Genomic DNA, 23,929 nt, shown 5'->3' on the forward strand with positions numbered 1-23,929 from the left:
TTACAATTACTTTCCACTAGATGGCAGTAAAGTGGCTGAAGGAAGAAGTGGCTTTTGCTTAAAAAAAAAAGTGTCTTTTGCTAATCCACACAAAGACTAGCAGAGATCATTTTTTTCTTCTGCTTTTAATGAAATATGTTAGGTCCTATGGCACAAAATAACTTCAAAATATTCTGTGTCTAATTTTATCAATATGCCATACATTACTGTAATTCATAGAATGGGCATTAACTCCAATGAAATGTCCTTCCTCAAAATTTTGCATCACAGTTTGTAGTTCTAACACTCATTCTAAAACATTTTTGTCTTCAGACTCTATTACACTTTTGAAAATTACCAAGAGTCCCCAAGGGACTCTTTATATGGGATATATCCATTGATATTTCCAGACTCGTTTATATGGGATATATCCATTGATATTTCCTGTATCACATGAAAACTGATGTTTTAAAATATTTACTTATTAATTAAAAATAAAAATTCAAAATCTATTACATCTTAATGTGGATGACATACCTTTATAAAAAACAGTTAATCCATTTCCCCCATAAGTAGTGAGAAGAATGACATTTTTTCTATTTTTGCAAAGGTATTTTCTTTCTGGCTTAATAAAAGAACTGGATTCTTGAGACAGGGGAAGCTAGCAGAGTAGGGGGGAACCTAAGCTCACCTTTCCTCATGAACAAATCTAGATAACTATCAAATGATCCTAAATACCCCAGAAATCAACCTGAAGACTGGCAAAACAAACTCCACAACTAAAGGGAGAGGCCATATCGAAGAAGACAGCAAGTACCGAGACAGGTCTGGGAGAGAAATACATTGTGGCCACTGCAGTGAGGAGGGAGCTGTGGCCACAGAGAAAAGCAAGAGACAAACACAGAGGGGAGCCCACAGGGGAAAACAAATCCCCAGAGCAATTGGCTAAGAAAGCAAGAGGGCCCAAATTGCTTGAGTTCTTGCACCCAGTTGTGCTTAAAGCCTACAGTTTTAAAGGTCAGCTTGGCTCTGGGAAAGCTTGGAGGATATCGGGCTACTCTTGAAGAAAAGGCAGGTCAAATACTCTGTAGACTCAGGACATGGAAACAGTTATCTGAAAAGAACCTGGGGCACACATGGTGAGGTTAGTTGTTGCTCATCTCAGAGCATGTCACAGAGAGGGAGTATTCACAGACAGACCCCTTCTGGAAGAAAAGAACTCGCAGGCACCATTTCCCACCCTGTCCCTCACCATAAGCACGGGACCACCTGTAGGAACCAGCACAGACACTTGCTACCTAACTTGCTTACACCAAGGCCCACACCCCCACACTCTGGTGGAGGCGTCCTTTCCTGTCACGCTTGCCTCAGTCCCAACATGGCAGGCCCTTCCCAGACCAGCCCAAACCCATGCTCACACCTCATCTCCTGACATGGGAGTTTGGGGGACCCTTGGTTCTGGCAGCAGTGGCACAGTGGTGACAGGTCTCACATCACAAGCAGACCAGAAGACACCTAGGTAAAACTCACCACATCCAGGCCAAGGACCAAACACTGCCCACAACAGAGAGCCTCTGCAGACTACTGGCCTGAGAGATAAAGCAGCCAAGACACAACAGCAAAGCAAGCACACGCTGCATACAATGGAGATAGTCTAGAAACCACCAGGCCCAGGGGAATAGGTGATACTATACTTATGCACCTCCTCTTCATAAAACCATTACTCTCAAGAACAAGAGGTATAGCTGACTTTACTAGCATACAGAAGCAGGCACAAAGACTTAGAAAAAATGACAAGACAGAGGAATTTCTTTTTGGGGGGCAGGGGGAGAGGGCGAAAGTAAGCAAGGGGCAGAGAAAGAGAGGGAATCCCAGGAAAAGCAGAGAGAGAGAGACAGAGAGAGAAGTGGGGCTTGCCAGAACCAGGGCTCGTGTTCACCTGAAGCGGGGCTTGTGCTCACCCAATGTGAGACTCGAACTCACAAACGGTGAGATCATGACCTGAGCTGAAATCTGATGTTTAATGATTGAGCCACTCAGGCACCAGAAGAATTTCACCTAAATCAAAGAACAAGACAAGGCCATGGCCAGGGATCTAAGCGAAACAGATATAAGTACACACCTGATGGAGAATTTAAAGCAATGATCATAAGAATACTCACTTGACTTGAGAAAAGAGTGGAGGACACCAGCGAGACCATTAACATACAGATATGGAATAACATAGCACAGATAAAGGGCTCAATAAAAAACAGAAACATGCTTGATGGAATAAACAGCAGGCTGGAAGAAGCAGAGAAACAAATTAGTGACCTAAAAGACACAGTAATTAAAGTAATCAAGCTGAACAAAAGAAAGAGGAAGAATTATGCAAAACAAGAATTCACTTATGGAACTCAGTGACTCCATCAAACAGAGCAGCACTCATATTACAGGAGAAGAAGAGAAAAGAAGAAGAAAGAGAAAAGAGGGCACAGAATTTATTTGAAGAAATAATAGCTGGAAAATTCCCTAACCTGGGGAAGGAAATTGACATCCAGATCCAGGAGACACAGAGAACTCCCAAAAATTACAAAAGCAGATGCACACCAAGACATATTGTAATAAAAATGGCAAAATATAGTGATAAAAATATATTATAAAAACAATGAAAACACTAATTTGAAAGGATATATGCACCCCTGTTTATTGCAGCATTATTTACAATAGCCAAGTTATGGAAGGAGCCCAAGTGTCCATCGATAGAAGAATGGATAAAGAAGTTATATATATGCAATGGAAGATTATCAGCCATTAAAAAAGAATGAAATCTTGCCATTTGCAACAACGTGGATGGAGCTACAGAGTATTATGCTAAGCAAAATAAGTCCATCAAAGAAAGACAAATCCCATACGATTTCACTCATGTGTAATTTAAAAAACGAAACAGATGAATGTGGGGTGGGGAGAAGAGAGAGAGGCAAAGATTCTGTTTAAGAATCATAAAACAGATTCTTAACTATAGACAACAAACTGGGGGTTGCTGGAGGGGAGGTAGGCGGGGGTATGGGTCAAATGGATGATAGGTATTAAGTAGGGCACTTGTGATGAGCACTGGGAATTGGTGAATCACTAAATTCTATGCCTGAAACTAATATTACACTATAAGGTAACTAGATGGAATTTCAATAAAAAATTGAGTGTTTTGGTAAATTGAGTTGGTTGACGCTTAGCTATTTCAGTGGTGACACCACTTCATTCTTTCTGATACTCTTACCTCTGGAGATCTTCATATTTCTCTAAGTTCTTCCATCTAAATACATAAGCCTGTATCTCCCTCTTTTTTTTCTCTCTACCCTCTACTCAGCAACATGAGTGTCGATCCAGCTCAGCCCCAATGCCCACTTTGCCCCAAAGCACCCAATTCTAGGGACTCTTCTCCAATGCCTGAGGTTTATGGGCCTGAAGGAAATTATGCATCCTTGCAAATGTCATCTGCTGAGACCCCACACACAGAGACCATCTCTCCTCTTCCTTCCTCCATGGATCTGCTTGTTCAGTACAGGCCCAATACTTCCACCAGTCCCAGAGTAAAAGTACTACCCACTTCTACAGAGAAGATCACAGGGAAGAAGGAAGATACAGCTCAGGGCAACAAACAGAAGATCAGAACCATTTTATCTCAAACCCAGCTGTATGTACTCAATGAGAGATTTCAGACACAGAAATACCTCAGTCTCTAGCAGATGCAAGAACTTTCCAACATTCTGAACCTTAGCTCTAAGCAGTTTAAGACCTGGTTCCAAAACCAGAGAATGAAATGTAAGAGATGGCAGAAAAACAACTGGCCAAAGAATAACAACAGGGTGACTCAGCTCTCCAGAATACCCAGACTTCTATTCCTATCACCAGGGATACCTGATGAACACTTCCGGAAACCTTCCAATATGGAGCAACCATTACTGGAACAGTCAGACCTGGTACCCCCAAGCCTGCAACAGCCAGGCCTGGAACAATCAGCTCCACAACTGTGGAGAGGAATCCCTGCAGCCCAGATCCAGTTCCAGCAAAATTCTGTCAGCGATTTGGAGTCCATCTTAGAAACCGCTGGAGGGGGCAGCTGGGTGGCTCAGTAGGTTAAGCATCCAATTTCGGCTCAGGTCATGATCTCACAGTTCATGGGTTGGAGCCTTGTGTCGGGTTCTGTGCGGACAGCTCGGAGCCTGGAGCCTGCTTCGGATTCTGTGTCTCCCTCTGTCTCTGCTCCTCCCCCACTCACACTCTGTCTCTCCCTCTCAAAAATAAATAAACATTAAGACAGACAGAAAGACAAAAACTAACTGCTGGGGAAAGCCATAGTGTAATACAGCAAACCACTAAGTATTTTAGTACTCAGGAAACAATAGATTTATTCCCAAATTACTCTGAACATACAGCCTGAAGATGTGTGACGATGAATATATCAATCTCAATGTGGGTGGTGGCTGTATTACTTCTCCTAGGATTTGTCTTTTACGGTCTGTATCTCTTCCTTGATATTGTTTTTCATTATGCTTATTCTGTCAATCAAGGGGGTATGGTTGCAGTCTAATCAAAGAGGATTCCGTAGCTTTGGCTGCTATAGACAACATGCTAAAAGATGTTTCTGGCTATATATAACTAGATACAATACTAAATTGGACATCTTTAGGCTCCAGAATTCAACCTCAAGAATGGGAAGTAAAAATACAAAGACATGTGATGAAGGATTATTTGTATTTTCTGAGATTGTGAGGCTTGTTAACAACTTCAACTGTTATGGTGATGGGTTAAGTTATAATGTGCATCACTGATTTACTCTGCCCCCTGTGCTGGTTTAATTACAACTCCTAGCTTGTTCATTATCCAGTACTTGTAGAAAGCTGAGGGCCAGCTTGGCTGGTGGTTTATAGGTTTGAGTACAAATAAATACCCACTTTATCTTTAAAATACATACATACATACATAGAAACAAAAAGAACAGAAGGTCTCAAATCATTGATGTAAGGTTCTACTAATCAAGCTGGAAAAGGAAGAGTAAAACCAAAGTAAGTAGAATGTATAATAGAGAACAGAAATTAATAAAATGGAAAATAGACAAACAAAAGAGAACATTAAGACAAAAGCTGTTTCTTTGGAGAAAAAACCCGAGTTACAAAGATGAAGAAAAAGGAAAAAAAAAATCACCAAAATCAGGAATGAAAGTGGGGTTCTTACTACAGATCATATATAAGACTATATTTATGAACAACTTTATGTCAGAAGTTTGACAGCATAAATAAACAAATTTCACGAAGAACCTTTTATCAAACTTGAAACAAAATGAAACAGAAATTTTCAAGAGTGCTTCATCTTTCAAGGAAATTGAATTCAGGAGGAGGGATCAAGATGGCAAAGTAAGAAGATCCTGAGCTCACTTCCTCCCATGGACATACCAAAATCTACAACTATGTAAAGAACAACTATCTTTGAAAACAAACTGAAGACTACCAGAACATGTCATACACAACTGAGGAAAAAAAGAAAAAGCCACATTAATATGGGTGGAAGGGGGTGAAGACATTATCTAATTAGTACCCACACCTACTGCACAATGATCCCCTGCAGGAGGGTATCAAACATACAGGCCCTCCAAGAGAAACAAGGAGTCCAAGCTCCACATCTGGATCCCCAGTTAAGAGACTGGGAGCTAGAGAGCATTATGCTAAGCACGGGAAAGATGAGTGCCCATAATACCTGACTTTGAAAACCAGTGGGCTTATGTGTGGGAGACCCAGAAGGCAATAGGAAACCTATGTTCCATGCTTTAGGGCAGGTGCATAACCTCAATCATCCCAAGTTCCAGAGCAGAGGCAGCAGTTGGAAAAGCACCTGGGTGCTGAAAAGAGATTCACTGACCAATTTTAGGACATGTGCCAGAGGGGCAGGGATCTGTTAGAACATTCTCCAGAGACGGGTGTGTTACCAGACACCTTTTTCTTCTTCTTTTTTTTTTTTTTCATTTCCCTTCTACCTAGCTGGTCCAGCCTGGCAGGAGCCATTTCTGACACTCTACCTACTGTGCTAATACCAATCACCTGGCCCCAGTCTTTCTCTGCAGATTGTGCCAGCCCAGCCCAGCCCAGCCCAGCACCCCTCCAAAGCAGCACCCACCCTGCCTCACCTGGGGGTGGAGGCAGCTGTACTGGAGCCCTGGCCTCCCACTACTCCCATCCCCAGCAAGCAACCTCCACCCCAGGGGAGAAGAGCCAAATACTAGGGCACCTGCAATAGTCACACCTGGAGGTCACAGCCAGCCACAGTGGAAGCCTATTCCACCCACACACATGGCCACAGCTGCCGCAGCAGGACTTCACAGCCAGCTGCACAAGGAGCCAACTCTGACACAAGCATGCCCATAGTGGTTATGGCCTGTACTCTCAGCCAGACAGGCCAAGGACCAGCCCCACTCACCAGGACATCCAGAGTCGACATGGGTAGCCCTCACAAAAAGCTGCACAACTGCCCTGCACACCAGGGAGTTCACACCAAGTGCAACCCAGCTATAAAAGAAGGGTACGTGCAGCCCACACAGGAGAGACCTCTAAGGCACCTGGCTCAAGAATGAGGAGGTGGGAGAGGGGTTGCACAACTGGGCCTGACAGGACACCTTCTGCATAAAGCCAATCTTTCAAAACTGAAAGATATAACTGATTTACCTAATACACAGAAACAAACACAAACAGGCACAAGAAAGAGACAGAGGAATATGCTCAAGACAAGAGAACAAGACAAAACCTCAGAAAAAGAACTAAAGAAAAGAGAGAGAAGCAATATACCTGATAAAGGTTCAAATTAATTTTCTTAAGATGTTCACCAAACTCGGGAGAATGGATGAACACACTGGGAACTTCAACAAAGACAAACAACATATAAAAAGAATCAATCAGAGCCTAAGAAAAACTGAAATGAAAAAACACACTAGAAGAAAATACCAGTGGATGAGATGATGCACAAGAATGGATCAGAAACCTGGATGACAGAATAGTGGAAACTACCCAACTGGAACAGCAAAAGGAAAAAAGAATCAAACACAAAGAGGATAGCTTAAGGGACCTCTGGGGCAACATTCTCAGCAACAACATGTGGGAAGCAGAGAAACATTTGCATAATGGGTACAGAAGAAGAGAGACATAAAGGGGTCGAAGACCTATCTGAAGAAATATTGACAGAATTTTCCCTGACGTGGTGAAGGAAACAGACATCCCATTCCAGGAAGCACAGAGTCCCAAACAAGATGAACCTAAAGAGACCCACACCAAGACACATAATAATCAGTGTCAACAGTTAAAGGCAAAATCTTTAAAGTAGCAACAGAAAAGCAACTAGTTATGTATAAGGGGACCCTCAAAAAACTATCAGCTGATTTTTCAGATTTCACAGGCCAAAAGGAGCGGTACAATATATTCAAAGTGCTGAAAGGAAAACATTTAAAACAAGAATATTCTACCTGACAAAGTTATCACTCAGAATTGAACAATAGATCAGAGCTTCTCAGATAAGCAAAAGCTAATGGAGTTCATTAACATCAAACCAGCCTTACAAGAAACCTTTAGGAAACTTCTTTACATGAAAAAAGAAAAGGCCATAACTAGAAATAAGAAAATTGTGAAAAAAAATAAAATGTAACTGGTAAAGGTAAACATATAGTAAAGATAAATGATCAACCAGAGTGAGTTATGAAGACTGAAAGACAAAAGTAGTAAAATCATCTAGACCCACAATAATTAAAGGATACACAACATATTAATATGTAAAATATAATATCAACAACATAAAATGTGGTAAGGGTGGTTAAACTATGGTGCTTTTAACTTGAACTTAAATGACCATCAACTTAAAACAGAATGAACCTCATGTTATATATAAACCACAAAACTAAATCCTATAAATAACAGATACACAAAAAAGGAATACAAACATAATACAAAGGAAAGTCACCAAATTACAAAGAAAGAGAGCAAGAGAAGGAACAGAGAAGAACAGCAAAAACAAACAGAAAACAACTGACAAAACAGCAGTAAGTACCTATCTATCAATAACTACATTAAATTAAATGAACCAAATGCTCCAAAGAAAAGGCATAAGGTGTGTAAATGGGTTAAAAAAAAAAAAAAAAAGAAAAAAAAGAAACATAAAAAACAAGACCCATCTATAAGCTGCCTACACGAGACTCACTTCAGATATAAAGACATACACAGATTGAAAGAGAAGAGATGGAAAAAGATAGCCCATGCAAATAGAAGTAAAAAGAAAGCTGGATACTTATATCAGACAAAAACACAGTAACACACAGACTGTAACTGAAGACAAAGAATGGCATTACAGAAGATAAAAGGATCAACCAAACCAAAGAACGTAACACCTAAAAACATCTATGCACCCAACACAGGGGCACCTAACATATAAAGCAATATTAACAGACATAAAGGTGAGAATTGACAGTAAATGAAATAATAGCAGTGACATTGGTGGATAGATCATCCAGACAGAAAATCAACAAGGAAACAGTGGTTTTAAACGACATGTTACACCAGGTGGACTTAATAGATATACAGAGCATTCCATCCCCAAACAGCAGACTACACATTCTTTTCAAGTGTACAGGGAATACTCTCCCAATAGATCACATGTTAGGCCACAAAACAAGTTTCAATAAATTTAAGAAGAATTAAATAATATCAAGCATTTTTTCTGACCACACAGTATGAAACTAGAAATCACTTGCAAGAAAAAAAAATGGGAAAAAAAAAACAAACAAAAAAACACATGAAGGCCAAACAACATTCTACTTAACAACCAATGGGCTAATAAAAAAGTCAAAGGGGAAATTTAAAAAATACCTTAAGACAGGGGCGCCTGAGTGGCTCAGTTAAGCATCCGACTTCAGTCGGTTATGATCTCACGGTTCATGAGTTCGAGCCCCGCATTGGGCTCTGTGCTGACAGCTCAGAGCCTGGAGCCTGCTTTGGATTCTGTGTGTCCCTCTCTCTCTGCTCTCCCCCACTCATTCTCTGTCTCTCTCTCTCTCTCCTTCAAAAATAAATTAAAAACATTAAAAAAAAATTTTTTTTAATACCTTAAGACAAATGAAAATGGAAACACAATGGTCCACAACCTGCAGGATGCAGACAACACAGTTCTAAGAGGAAAGCTTATAGCAATACAGGCCAATCTCAAGAAACAAGAAAAATCTCAAATAAGCTTACACCTAAAAGAACTAGAAAAAGAACAAACTAATACTAATGTTGTAGAAGAAAGGAAATAAAGATCACAGAGGATATTAATGAAATACAGAACTGGTTGTTTGAAAACATAAACAAAATCAACAAATCATTACGCAGACTTAAAAGAAAAAAACAAATAGGGCCCAAATAAATAAAATCAGAAATGAGAGAGAAGTTACAATGAACACCACAGAAATATAAAGGATTATAAGAAAAATCCTGCAATTATAGGCTAACAAATAGGAAAAACCAGAAGACATAGGTAAATTACAAACATACAATCTTCCAAGATTGAATCAAGAATAGAAAATCTGATCAAACCTATAACTAGTAATGAAGTTGAATCAGTAATCAAAAAACTCTCAATACACAAGAATCCAAGACCATGACATATCAGATAAAGGGTTAGTATCCAAAATCTATAAAGAACTTATCAAACTCAACACCCCCCAAAAAAATAATCCAGTGAAGAAATGAGCAAAAGACATGAATAGACACTTCTCCAAAGAAGACATCCAGATGACAACCAACACATGAAAAAATGTTCCACATCACTCATCATCAGGGAAATACAAATCAAAACCACACTGAGATACCACCTCACACCTGTCAGAATGGCTAACATTAACAACTCAGGCAACAACAGACACTGGCCAGGATGCGGAGAAAGAGGATCTCTTTCGCACTGCTGGTGGGAATGCAAACTGGTGCAGCCAAGTATGGAGGTTCCTCAAAAAATTAAAACCAGAACTACCCAATGACCCAGAAATTGCACTACTAGGTATGTATCCAAGGGATACAGGTGTGCTGTTTCAAAGGGGCACATGCACCCCAATGTTTATAGCAGAGCTATCAACAACATCAAAGCATGGAAAGAGCCCAAATGTCCATCGATGGATGAATGGATAAAGAAGTGTTGTGTGTGTGTGTGTGTATATATATATATACACACACACACACACAATGGAGTATTACTCAGCAATCAAGAAGACTGAAATCTTGCCATTTGCAATTACATGGATGGAACTAGAGGGTATTATGCTAAGCGAAATTAGTCAGAGAAAGACAAATATATCATATGACTTCACTCATGAGGAACTTAAGGTACAAAAAAGATGAACATAAGGGAAAGGAAGCAAAAATAATATAAAAACAGGGAGGGGGACAAAACGTAAGAGACTCTTCAATATGGAGAACAAACAGAGGATTTGCTGGAGGGGTTGTGGGTGGGGGGATGGGCTAAATGGGTAAGGGGCATTAAGGAATCTACTCCTGAAATCACTGTTGCACTGTATGCCAACTTGGATGTACATTAAAAAAATAAATAATTTTTAAGAAGGCATCACATTCCCTGATCTCAAACTATGCTATAAAGCTATAATAATCAAAACAGTGTGATCTGGCACAAAACCAGACATATAGATCAACAGAATAGACTAGAGTCCAGGAAAAACCTTACACTTATGCAGTCAATTAGTTTTCAACAAAGAAAATAAGAATATACAATGAGGAAGAGACAGTCTCTTCAATAATTTGGTCCTGAGAAAACTGGAGAGCTACTTGCAAAACAACGAAACTAGACCACTTTCTTACACCACATACAAAATTAAATTAAAATGGGTTAAAGACTTAAATGTGAAACCATAAAACTCTTAGAAGAAAACATAGGCAGTAAGCTCCTGGACATCAGTGTTAGCAGTATTTTTTTGGATCTGCATCCTCAGGCAAGGACACCAAGGGCAAAAATAAATGGGACTACATCAAACTAAAAAACTTTTGCACAGTGAAGGAAAACATGAACAAAATGAGAGGCAACCTACTAAATGGAAGAAGACATTTGCAACTAATAAAACAATAAAGGGTTAATATCCAAAATATATAAAGAGCTGATACAACTCAATAAAAAAAAAATCCAATTAAAAAGTGGGTAGAGAACCTGAATAGACATTTCTCCAAAGACATACAGATGGCCAAGAGACACATGAAAAGATACTCGTTACTATTATTCAGTAAATGCCAATCAAAACCACAATGAGATATCACCTCACACCTGTCAGAATGGTTAGTATCAAAAAGACCAGGAATAACAAGTGTCAGCAAAGATGCAGAGAAAAGGGAAACCTTGTGTATTGTTGGTGGGAATGCAAAATGGTGCAGCTTCAATGGGAAATAGTCTGGAGTTCCCCCAAAAAATTAAAAATAGAAATAACATACATTTCAACAATTTCACAGCTGGGAAGCAAACAAAATCACTAACTGGAAAAGATATATGCACCGCCATGTTCACTGCAACATTATTTACAATAGCCAAGATATGTAAACAACCTAAGTGTCCATCAGCAAAAGATGAATAAAGAATATGTGGTGGGGCACCTGGGTGGCTCAGTCAGTTAAGCGTCCAACATCGGCTCAGGTCATGATCTCACAGTTAATGGGTCCAAGCCCCGCATTGGGCTCTGTGCTGCCACCTCAGAGCCTGGAGCCTGTTTCGGATTCTGTGTCTCCCTCTCTCTCTGCCCCTCCCCTGCTCATGCTCTGTCTCAAAAATAAACAAACGTTAAAAAAAAATTTTTTTAAAGAATATGTGGTATAAATATATACAATGGAATATTACTCAGCCATAAAAAAAGAATTCTTGCTATTTCAAAACCTGTAACAACTTTGTATGGTGACAGATGGTAGCTAGACTTCTGATGGAGATCACTTACTAATGTATATAAATGTTGAACCACTATGTACACCTGAAACTAATATTGTATGAAAACTGTACTTCAATTTTAAAAACTGAATTCATTATCAAAGAAAACTACAAACCCAAATGGTTTCACTGGTGAATTCTATCAACATTCAAGGAAGGAATAACACCATTCCTATACAAATGTTTTGGTCTTTTTTCACAAGTAGAGGAAAAGAGAATACTTCTCAATCCATTTTATGAGGTCAGCAAAAGTCTAACACCAAAACCTGAAAACAAAACTACAAACAAGCCATGACACTGAAAATTTTATAACACACTTCGAAATAAATTTGAGACAACAAAAGCATATAAAAACCTATAGAGTATGACCAATGTGTTACTCATAACTATCTAGCTATCTCAATCCAAGCATGGTGTAACATCTGACAATGTATAATTCATACATTAACAAAAGAACATAGAGAAATTATGTGATCACCTCAGTAAATAGCAAAGAAAAGCATGTGATACTCATCATTAACTTAAAACAAAAATTCTTGACAAACCAAAACTAGAACTTTTTAGATTCGAAGTACACTTACCAGAAAAAGAGTAATAAACGATGTTAAAACCGTAGAAACAGAATAATAAAGTGTAATTATACAAACTAATATGGAGAAACAATAAAATACATTTTTGAATAAATAAAAGAAGTTGTGGATATTTGTAGTAGCTTAAAACATTCACACATATATCTATGATTTTCTGTAGGAATACAGAACACATAGAAATAAGACTGAAATAAGACAAACACATAGAAATAGGACTGGTAGAAAACACATCAGTCTGATAACTTTTTTTATGTTTATTTATTTATTTTTGAGAGAGACAGAGTGTGAGCGGGGGAAGGGCAGAGATAGAGGGAGACACACAATCCGAAGCAAGCTCCAGGCTGCGAGCCGTCAGCGCAGAGCCCTACATCGCGCTTGAACCCACCAAGCTTAACCGACTGAGCCACCCAGGCACCCCATAAATTCTTAACAAACACGTACTGATTTCAGAGATTCTTGTAGTTTGCATCCACTGGAACTAAGCATGGTCTGAACTTCTCCGAAGTGGGTGTGTGTGTGTGTGTGTGTGTGTGCGCGCGCGTGTGTGTGTAAATACACGAGCGAATGGAGAAAGAAAAGGGGAATAGAGGGCTTCCCTCATCTATACGCACCTACGATTCAGCCAGCTGAGGTCAATAAAGGAGAGGGACGGAGGCCACAAGATCCAAGGGAGTCCCAGTGCAAAGGAGCAAGGCACTGAAGGCGGAGACCCAAGAGGGGCAGGACGGCGTGGCCTCCGCTCCTCCCCGGACCAGGGCGGGCCCGAGACTGTGACCCACCTCTCCGGCGCTGTCCTCGTTACAGCGCCGCGGGACGGCCATGCCGGGCCGCCTGCTTCGGGGCCTGTGGCAGCGATGGCGTCGTTACAAGTACCGCTTCGTTCCTTGGATCGCGCTGAACCTAAACCACAACCCCAGGTGAGAGGGCGAGGCCGGCAGACCAGGGACGTCTTCTTTCAGCCCCACGACGCCACCAGGACCGCTGAACTGGAGGCATGTGGGCCCTAAGTGGGCGGAACCTCCGGCGAAAAGCGCTTTAAACGGCGGTCTCTGGTGGGCGGAGCCTGAGGCGACCCTGGGGCCCGAGGTGGGCGGGCCCGTAGCGAGCAGAACCTGAGGTGGGGCGGGGCCTGAAGTGGGCGAAGTCGAGGCTGGTGGAGTCGGAGGACAGCTGGGATACCGAAGAAGGTGGGGAGCCTTAGGAGGGTGGGACCTGAGGCCTACTCTCCCAGAGTACCCCGCGCTGTGAGGTCTGTGAGGCGGGCGTCCCTCACCGGCAGTGCGGCTCCTGCTCTCCTTTAGAGGTCTTCGCTGACGGGCGCTTCTGTTCGGGCAAAAAATAGAAACTTTTGAAAACGAACAAAGTTTATACAGCGTGAGGGTGCATGGCCTTCTCTCCGCCAGGGCATACTTCAAAGTTCCTTAGAAAAGCCAAACTGAGGTTTATTTTGATAGCTCCATAGTTTATATGGTGAAAGCAGCCCGGCTTGGATGTGAGGATAACAACTTGCACTAGCTGACGCAGAAAAACAAGCAAAATGTCACTAAAAACACGTCCGAATGTGGGGTTTAGAATAGTCCATGCCTGAAGAAAGGGATCTAGTTGAGTGGGTGGCGGTGGAGTCACTGTTAATTCCGGCTCTAGTAAGTGGCATGGTAGCGATCGTGAAGAAGCTCACGTAATGCTCACTTAAATAGGCAAAGCTAGCTCCACTGAAGGCCAGTTAATAACCGAAGAGCTTTTCCAAAGTTTGATTCCGCGGAAACGTGAATTCAGGGCCACCGTTGCTATAGAATTGTGAAGCGGAGTGGCTTTCTTTTTGTCAATAAGTAAAAAATAATACCATTATGCGAGTAAAAATGATGCAGCCATTAAAGAAGTAAGTATTCCCGGGAGAGAATGTAACAAAGTATATAATGTTAAATTTGTCTTTGTAATTAAATGCCTATAAAATATATGAGGATTCTTATGCGATATTCACATAATGGCCATGGATGTAGTGGGAAGAGGAACTAGTTCTGTTTGAGCTGTGGCTTTCCTGCTTAACAGCTTTAGGATCTTGGGCAAGCTCCACAACGTCAAGCCTCAGTTTCCCTGTCTGCAAAGATGAGATAATGAATGTAAGGACCCAACAGCATTTGGTACAGATAGACTTTTCACAGATAACCGGCTATTTGTAACTTGGGTGGGTATTGCCAGGAGTTAGCGAACTACAACTATCCCCAAACAATTCTTTCTTGAACTTTTTAGTTTTATGCCCTTCAAACACATGAGAATAATCATCATTAAGCCCAGTAACTTAGAAGGCATGAAGGCATGAAGCCTGACTTTTATCACTTGAAGGGTAGTGAATGGAAACTTTTCCTGTTTTCAGGACCATCCGGTATGTTCCAGAGGAATCCAAAGACAAAGTTATCTCAGATGAAGATGTCCTAGGAACATTACTGAAACTTTTCCAAGCTCTGTTCATTAATGATTTCCATAAGCAATCAGATATCTTGACTATGCTTCCAGAAACCGTTAAATCAAAATATCATGACCTACTGTCAGTTCAGCATCCAAGGGTGAAACTGCTTGAATACAGACATCAACAGCAAAATATCTTTAAACCAGAAGAAATTCTTTATAAGACACTGGGTTTCAGTGTTGCCCGAGCAACTAGCTCATTGATTTCTGCTGGAAAAGGTGTCTTCGTTACCAGAGGATTGGTACCAAAAGGCGCGGTTGTATCTATGTATCCTGGTAATGACTCAATTAGTGCTTTGCCAAGAGTTTCCTATTTATCAGTTAATATAAGTCCAACAAAATACTTACTCTTATAATCCTCTGAGTAAGGAGTTGAATTAGAAACTGAGATTTCCACACATTTGTAAATCCTGATTTCGAAAATAACTACAAATTATTTTATGTGCTAGAAAGCATCCTTGAGTATTTATTTGAATAAAAGCACTTTTCTTTTAAGGAAATTTTTGTAGTCAATGTTTAAATGTAGAATATAGTATGGCCTACTTTGATAAGATGAATTACTTAGAAAGCACTAGAGAATAAGTCAGTTGGCTTACATAATTGATAACTAAAGGTAAAAATAGTACAGGTTAAAAGAGGTATGACAGAGTTTAAACCTGTAAATCAATAAATACCTTTCTGCCATTTCTACACTTTGAAAGTAAAGCAGCTTCTTTGCAAAAAGATCATTGACTAGAATGCTTAGTAGGGTATGTTATTTGTTAAACTAAGATTACATTATTTGCAAATGTTTAATTCAGACATGTTTTCAAAAAGTCATTCTATTTTCTAATTTTACATCCCTAAGCAAAAGAGTTGGTTTCCTCCTACACAACTAACTCTGTAAAGGCTAAATAGAACAAGCTGGCAACAAATTAATACTAGAATAAATTTAATAGATTAGGATGCCAGTAACATAGGACACACTCAGTAAATACTAATTTTCTCCTTTCCTCTACTGCTAGCGAAAGGGGAAACAACCTGAATATCAGATTCATTTATTCCCATTTTGTCTACATTATTTAACTGGTTATTAACAAATACATTTCTTAAAAGACTTTCTTTCTTTTTTTTTTTTTTTTTTTTTTTTGAGAGAGAGAGGGCGCAAGTCAGTGAGGGGCAGAGAGAAACCAAGCTCACCTGAAGCAGGGCTCGAGTTGACCAATGTGGAACTCGAACTCACTACTGTGAGATCATGACCTGGGCTGAAGCTCGATGCTTAACCACTGAGCCACCCAGGAACCCAAAAGACTTTTTAATGGATGTCAAATAACACTCTACTTTAAAAAGCAAAAACAAAACAAAACAAAAAGCCCCTATAATTTTGTAAAGCTGAATCTCAAATGTGGTGTTCACATTTTAATTAATCAAAATAGTCACATTTTATTTGGCTATGTGAACAAGTTGATTCTCTGCTCCATTTACTTTTGGGCACTCTTTAAAGGGAAGAAGTAGCCAAAGAGAATGTGATAATCTAGACTGGAGGTAAAATATTAGAAAAAGGTAGAGAAAATAAAATAGTTCATTTCATGTTATGTTTATTTTCCAGAGAAAGGTGCTTATCATGATGTTAATAATTTTTACATGTTGCTATGTCCTTATCTTATAATAGGTACAGTATATCAGAAGTATGAGCCAATCTTTTTCCAATCCATTGGAAATCCATTTATTTTTAGATGCCTGGATGGGGTACTTATTGATGGAAATGACAAAGGAATATCAAAAGTCGTATACAGGTAAGTTAGTGCCCATGTTCAAACATAACGATAGGACACAGAGCCACAGGAAAATGACCATGACCCTGGCCTTTTCACTTTAAATAAAAATCTGTTTAGACAGCTGCTAAGTGGCAACTCAGCTGCCCTATTGACTAGACAAAACTTTAAAAAAAAATTTTTTTTTTATTTATTTTTGAGACAGAGAAGGACAGAGCATGAACTGGGGAGGGTCAGAGACAGGCAGACACAGAATCTGAAGCAGGCTCCAGGCTCCAAGCTGTCTGTCAGCACAGAGCCCGACCCGGGGCTCGAACTCAGGGACTGTGAGATCATGACGTGAGCCGAAATTGGACGCTTAACTGACTGAACCACCCAGGCATCCCAGACTAGACAAAACTTTTTAAGAGAAATTGGATTTGTTCAGTTCTAGGATTAATTTTGTACTTTTGGATTTTACTGTAAGACATAAAAGAACAATCTCTTACCTAATGCTTTCACCTGTTTCAGATCTTGCAATGGGAGGGATCAACTTGGTCCTTTAAAAATGAGTGACAGTACATGGCTAACATCAGAAATTTGTAATCCACTTGCTGTAGGACAGTATGTCAACAATTGTTCAAATGGTAAGTTGACATTATGGGTCTGTGAGACAAGATATAAATATAGCAGTAGTAATTTTTCTCCTTTGCTATATGACTGAGTGCCAGAGGCAGTTAAATTTAACATCTCAGCTTTTCAAAGCCTGTAAATAAATTGTAATGCTGAGAAGGCAGATATTAAAGAAGTTGGGGAAATAATGATATACATTAATTGGAATTCTTTAATTTACTATTTTTCTTCTGGTTTTTCAGTAAACATAGGTAACTGATAAATGCTCCTTTGATCATTATTATTTTAGCATTTTTTAATAGTTAAAAAAAGAGAGAGCATTAGAGATCATTTTGTCAGAGCCTCAGTAGAACCTTGTAGGTTAAACTAGACTGGTATCCCCTTTCTGTTGCTACTTTTGTGAATCACCTACCTTCTCTAGGGCTTGACTTTCCTAAAAATATAAGTTTGATCTCGCCTACATTTAGCATAGGTTTTGGTGTTAGGGAGATATGAACTTGAAACCTGACTTTTCTACATAACCTTCAACCTTTCTGAGTCTCTGTTTTCTGATCTTCAAAAAGTAAATAATAAAACATACATAATCTAGTAATGCCTGGAAGGTAATAGTGATTATTAATTTGAAAATGTTCTAATAATTTAGAAAACCATGCATCAAGTGTTAAAATTCAGTTCTGTTTTCCATGACCTTTTTTAAAACGGCTATTTCTAAAAATTATATGCTTGTTCCTAGACAGAGCCGCTAATGTCTGTTACCAGGAATTTGATGTGCCTGCAGTTTTTCCTATAGAGCTAAAACAGTATCTTCCAAACATTGCCTACAGCTGTGACAAACAAAGGTTAGTCTTTTCCTATCCCCTGTCTTCTGCTGTACTCAAAAAACATGTATATTCGAGGGTGCCTGGGTGGCTCAGTTGGTTGAGCATCTGGCTCTTGATCTCAGCTCAGGTCATGATCTCACAGTTTGTGGGTTCGAGCCCCACATAGGGCTCTGCACTGACAATGTGGAGCCTGCTTGGGATTCTCTCTCTCACTGCCCCCCACCCCTGCCTCTCTTGTGTGTCCTCTCTCAAAATAAATACATAAACTTAAAAAAAAATTTTTTTAAATATATATATTCCAAGAAAAAGCTATACAGAACTTGGAATAATTTCTCTTAGGAAAAAATTATAACTTAAATTTTGATTTTCATCATACCTTAATGTATTAATGTAGGCTTATTTGAAGTTTAATATTTTTCATTAACTTAGCTCATTCTGCTTCTTATTACCCATTTTCGTTCTATGTAGTCCTTTATAAGTATCAACCTTAAAATTTTTTTCAAGTGATTCATTGTTACTTTTCTACTTACAAAATCTTCAAATACATTTTTTAATCATTTTAAGGATTATGTTCTTCATCTCACTTGAGAACACCCAGTTGAAGAAAAAGGCTAAATTACACTATTCTTTCTTTTGCTCATTTCACTATTACGTTTGGAAACTTAATGAAAAATGAGGAAATATTCAGGGGCACCTGGGTGGCTCAGTCAGTTAAGTGCCTGACTTTGGCTCTGGTCATCATCTCACAGTTCATGGGTTTGGGCCCCGTGTTAGACTCTGTGCTGACAGCTCAGAGCATGGAGCCTGCTTCTGATTCTGTGTCTACCTCTCTCCCTGCTCCTCCCCGACTCACACTGTCTCTCTCTCTTTCTCTCTCAAAAAAATAAACATTAAAAAAAAGAGGAAATATTCAGAAAATACATATTATTAATGTAACATTTCTATTCAATAAGTGGAAAGTCTGAAAGTGTTCAAGTAACAATTTCTAAATGTAAGTAATTCTGTAGAGTTCTTTATCAACAGTGCTATAGGAAAATATAATCTTTATGTCATGTCACTGAGCTGCCAGGTGCTAGCAAACTTTATTTTTTATGGGCCCCATTAAATTGTCCTTTTAAGATGAAAGAGATTTAAAACTTAGACTGTTCTTTGGGGGCACCTGGGTGGCTCAGTTGGTTGAGCGTCCAACTTTCAATTTCAGCTCAGGTCATGATCCCAGGGTTATGGAATCAAGCCCCTCATTGGGCTTCACACTGAGCATAGAGCCTGCTTAAGATTCTCTCTCTCTCTCTCTCTCTCTCTCTCTCTCTCTCTCTCTGCCCCCCCCCCCCCCCCCCCCCCCCCGCCCTTCTCCCCAACTCCTACTCTGTCTAAAAACACAACAAACTTTGACTGTTCTCTGTACTTGATACATACTCTGTCTCTACCTGTGTGTATGTAACAGTTGGGTTTTTTTTTAGCTATATGCTCTGGAGCATAATATCACTACTGTTCAACAAGTACAGGAAAAGTTAACTGAGTAGGAACATTGAAGGCTACTTATGTCTTACGGTGTTCATAAAAGTATTTTTTTAATCCCAATTAATTTTAAGTAATGTTTTCATCTTTGCAGAATACAAAGATACAAATTAATTTTAAAATGTTAAACCACAGGGGCACTTGGGTGGCTCAGTCGGTTAAGCGACGGTTAAGCGTCTGACGTCGGCTCAGGTCATGATCTCACAGTTCGTGGGTTCGAGCCCTGCATTGGGCTCAATGCTGACACCTCAAAGCCTGGAGCCTGCTTTGGATTGTGTCTCCTTCTCTCTCTGCCTCTCCCCTGCTCATGCTCTGTCTCTCAAAAATAAATGTTAAAAAAAATGTTTTTTTTTAAACTTACTGATTTGTGGTCTCCATCAGGGATAAGAACTATTTCTTCAGGGAAATCAAATAGCTAAGACAATAGTAAAAAATTTGAATAAAATTATGTCTATAACAGCTAAATTGGTTATATTAAAAATATGAGCTTGGATTTGTTAATACTTCTAACTTTTGTGTATTCTTTTTGTCCTCAGCCCACTTCGATGTGTCATTCTTGTAGCACTCAGGGACATCAAACAAGGAGAAGAGCTTTTTTCAAACTACTATACAATTGTCAGCTAACTATGAATTAGAAATTAGGTTTTCTATTCAGCTATTTATTCTAAATGTTTTTGTTAATTGTATCTCTGAGTTCCACCTATAGAACAAATATTTTGAGGCCTAATTGGAGTGGGAATTTTTTGTTTTTATTGATGTTAATGTGTTTATATTAAAAGCTATTTCCTTCATTACAATTTCAAATTTATAATGCAATTATAATTTTAATTGGTTTTCACCTAAAAACACAGTAGCTTATTAAATTAAAACCTACTGCCTGAAATTAAAATTTCAATTTTTCTTTTATTTTGTATCTCTGTGGTTTATAAAATTTTAACCAAATCATCACCATTTCTTGCACTGTTGATGTGTACAAACTTCTTTAAAAACTCTATTTTTAGACCTACCCTATGACCCAGCAGTAGCACTGCTAGGAATTTACCCAAGGGATACAGGAGTACTGATGCATAGGGACACTTGTACCCCAATGTTTATAGCAGCACTCTCAATAATAGCCAAATTATGCAAAGAGCCTGAATGTCCATCAACTGATGAATGGATAAAGAAATTGTGGTTTATATACACAATGGAGTACTACGTGGCAATGAGAAAGAATGAAATATGGCCCTTTGTAGTAACGTGGATGCAACTGGAGAGTGTTATGCTAAGTGAAATAAGCCATACAGAGAAAGACAGCTACCATATGTTTTCACTCTTATGTGGATCCTGAGAAACTTAACAGAAACCCATGGGGGAGGGGAAGGAAAAAAAAAAAAGAGGTTAGAGTGGGAGAGAGCCAAAGCATAAGAGACTCTTAAAAACTGAGAACAAACTGAGGGTTGATGGGGGGTGGGAGGGCATTTTTGGGGGATGAGCACTGGGTGTTGTATGGAAACCAATTTGACAATAAATTTCATAAAAATAAAATAAAAACTCTATTTTTATATTATAAAGCCAAAAATATATGTTGTTGCCATGAGTTGTGTGTGTGTGTGTGTGTGTGTGTGTGTGTGTGTGATTTAAGGATTGTTTTAGCTTTTAGCATGGAGATAAAGTCATAAGATAGTGGTGATGGGAGGAACATGTATTCCCCATTCTCTCTTTTTTTTTTTAAGTTTATTTATTTATTTTGAGAGAGAGCGAGCGAGCAAGCAAGCAAACTCCTTGCTGTCAGCACAGAATCCAATGCAGGGTTCAAACTCACAAACTATGAGTACATGACCTGAGCTGAAACCAAGAATCAGACACTTACCCTACTGAGCCACTCAGGTGCCCCTCCCCATTCTCTTATCCCAAGGGGGAGCACTTCCAATAGTGATGCTCCTGGCCTCTCTCTATACCCATTGGAGGAAGAATGATTTTCTGAAATTATCTTTGGAGGAGAACTAGGCACCCGTGGCCCAGACCCCTGTATTTTTTTTTTCTGTGGACTCTGCCAGCAGAGAGGGTGTCCTGGTCTTCTCTCTGCTCAGCCAGTGATAGAGTGAGTCTAGTAGTTCAGAGGTGGGGTATTAGTGAGCTCACCTGGCCACAGCTCTGAAGCCACATTCTCCAGTGAGTTTCATTCATAATCTTTCCTTGATCTCCATCAACCTGACTCCCACATTTCTCAGTTCCAATCTTGGGTGGAGAGGACACCTCAAATCCTAACATGGAACCAGATTTTAACCACCGTAACTGCTACATCAACAACTTTCTTCAGTTTATTGCAATTTCAATAGTATCGTAATTGCCTTCCCTTGTTTCCACTCCTGCCACTTTTACAGAATTGATCACCCGGAGAGGTTCTTGTAAATGTAACTCAGATCTTGACCCACCTCTGCTCAACCCTCTCATTACTCCTCATATACTGGAATAAATGCTAAAGTCCTTCACATATATGATGTAGCCATTCACTACCTCTGATCTCACCTCTTGCTCGTTCTACCCCAGGCACATCTGCCTCCTTCCCACACCTTGAGCCTGTTGGACACACGCACACTTTCAGGGCTTCTGCACTAGTTTTTTGTGCCTGCAAAGGTCTTCCCCTTTTTTGTCACCTTGCCAACCATCGTACTGAAATTCACAATCCTTAAGTGCCAGCCCTGAAATTCCTATTACACTTTTTTTCTCTATCATACGTATCATGTATAAATAGTAAATGTACATTTGCGACAGTATCTGATTCTTTTTCTTAGCCTCCTTTATCTTTTATTTGTGTAAGATCCTTAAAACCAGGAGAAACTAATCTTATTTGGAAAAAAAAAAAAAAATCTACTTGACCAAGAAGATCCTGTTACCCAGAACCTTATATAAAATACAGAAATACTAACTCCTGTGGACATATTAGGAAGGGCTGTAGGATGGGCTGGAGTTTTTAGGAGTGAACTCTTGAAATGTCAACTTAACCAGTGCAGGGAAAAAATATGTTATATAGAAAAAGATCAAATATGGCAAAATGTCAGTTCAATCTGGTTTGTTCATTATACTATTCTAATTTTTGTCTTAAAAAGTCTTTCTTTCAAAGCTAGGGTACAAGTCACCATTAGTTTAAGAGTAATATAGGCCATCAAGCATTCAGTGATACCTACTAGGTGAAGGGTCCTGGGATATACAAAGAATAAAACATGGTTCCTCATAAAATGCTCACGGTGAGAGTATAAAGCTTGCCTAGTATCATGACTTGGTTTGCACTGGAGGGGTGAATTTTTTTTTAATGTAACACTGACATTTTAAAACATAGAAAAACCATGTTATCTTTTTTCTTACTAAAAATTTTTTTAGATTTATAAATGGCTAATTTCATTTGACATGCTTACAAAATGCTTTTGAGTTCTATACCAGAAAACAACTTTGTAGCAGTATTGCCTTTACTTTTGTATAAGCATCTCATCAAAATTGAGTTACACAACAGCCTGTGTGTCTCTCAAAAGTGAATGTCAACTAATGTATTAAACGTAGAAAAACGTGAGCACTCCTGGTCTAGAACCATGAATTCAGTCCCCTAGTACACAATTTTGCCAGAGAATCCACACAGACACAGAAATAGACCGTGAGGATTAAAGAACGCCTACCTGGATGGGAAATGGTAAACAGTACTATGTCCCAGGGGCTAGTTTAAATTCAAAGCGTAGGGGTGCCTGGGTGGCTCAGTCGGTTGAGTGACCGACTTCGGCTCGGGTCATGATCTCATGGTTTGTGAGTTCGAACCCTACGTCGGGCTCTGTGCTGACAGCTCAGAGCCTGGAGCCTGCTTCAGATTCTGTGTCTCCCTCTCTCTCTGCCCCTCCCCCACTCATGCTCTGTCTGTCTCAGAAATAAACATAAAAAAATTTTAAAATAAATTCAAAGTGTACATAATGAAATAGGTAACTTACAGAAGCCCTGAGGCCTTTGAGAAGTCAGAGAAGCTGCAGGCTCAAAGCCTATCATTGATGAAAATTATGGCCAAGAAAGATAAAGTCTACAAGTCAGGAGAGATTATTCTGCTCCCACAAGGCTCTCCTCTCTCCCCTAAAAGCCTTAAGTACTTTGTAGCTCTCACATGGTACTTGGCCACATGCTTGGCTGGATTGAAAACATCTGTACTTGTCCCCACCTGAAGGCACTACTGTGTTGTGTCCACCACAGACCCCTGAACATTTATGCT

At 39.5% G+C, this 23,929-nt stretch overlaps 1 protein-coding gene, 1 long non-coding RNA gene and 1 pseudogene across 5 annotated transcripts in view; 2 read left to right on the forward strand and 1 right to left on the reverse strand.

The window, feature by feature from the left end:
• Nucleotides 1-13,393, reverse strand: part of LOC122220148 — a 74,165-nt gene extending 60,772 nt beyond the window's left edge. For both annotated transcript variants that reach the window (XR_006202696.1, XR_006202695.1), the window contains exon 1: nt 13,310-13,393. This is a non-coding gene — a long non-coding RNA (uncharacterized LOC122220148). The remainder of the gene's footprint in view (nt 1-13,309) is intronic.
• On the forward strand, nt 3,145-4,715 carry LOC122220143 (annotated as a pseudogene).
• Nucleotides 13,311-20,607, forward strand: SETD9 (SET domain containing 9). Of its 3 annotated transcripts, XM_042939270.1 has the most exons (7): nt 13,654-13,717; nt 14,228-14,409; nt 14,905-15,272; nt 16,648-16,771; nt 17,261-17,376; nt 18,096-18,201; nt 20,238-20,607. In XM_042939270.1, the coding sequence occupies exons 2-7, from the start codon at nt 14,378-14,380 to the stop codon at nt 20,323-20,325; spliced, it is 834 nt and encodes a 277-aa protein (XP_042795204.1). In that variant the 5' UTR covers nt 13,654-13,717; nt 14,228-14,377; the 3' UTR covers nt 20,326-20,607. The 3 variants fall into 3 exon arrangements, with proteins under 3 accessions (XP_042795197.1, XP_042795213.1, XP_042795204.1); XM_042939263.1 differs by lacking the exons at nt 13,654-13,717; nt 14,228-14,409 and adding an exon at nt 13,311-13,447; XM_042939279.1 differs by lacking the exons at nt 13,654-13,717; nt 14,228-14,409 and adding an exon at nt 13,311-13,447 and having other exon boundaries at nt 18,100-18,201; nt 20,238-20,325.
• The last annotated feature ends 3,322 nt before the right edge of the window (nt 20,608-23,929 follow it).

Source organism: Panthera leo, chromosome A1, assembly GCF_018350215.1.
Source record: "Panthera leo isolate Ple1 chromosome A1, P.leo_Ple1_pat1.1, whole genome shotgun sequence".
NCBI lineage: Eukaryota > Metazoa > Chordata > Mammalia > Carnivora > Felidae > Panthera > Panthera leo.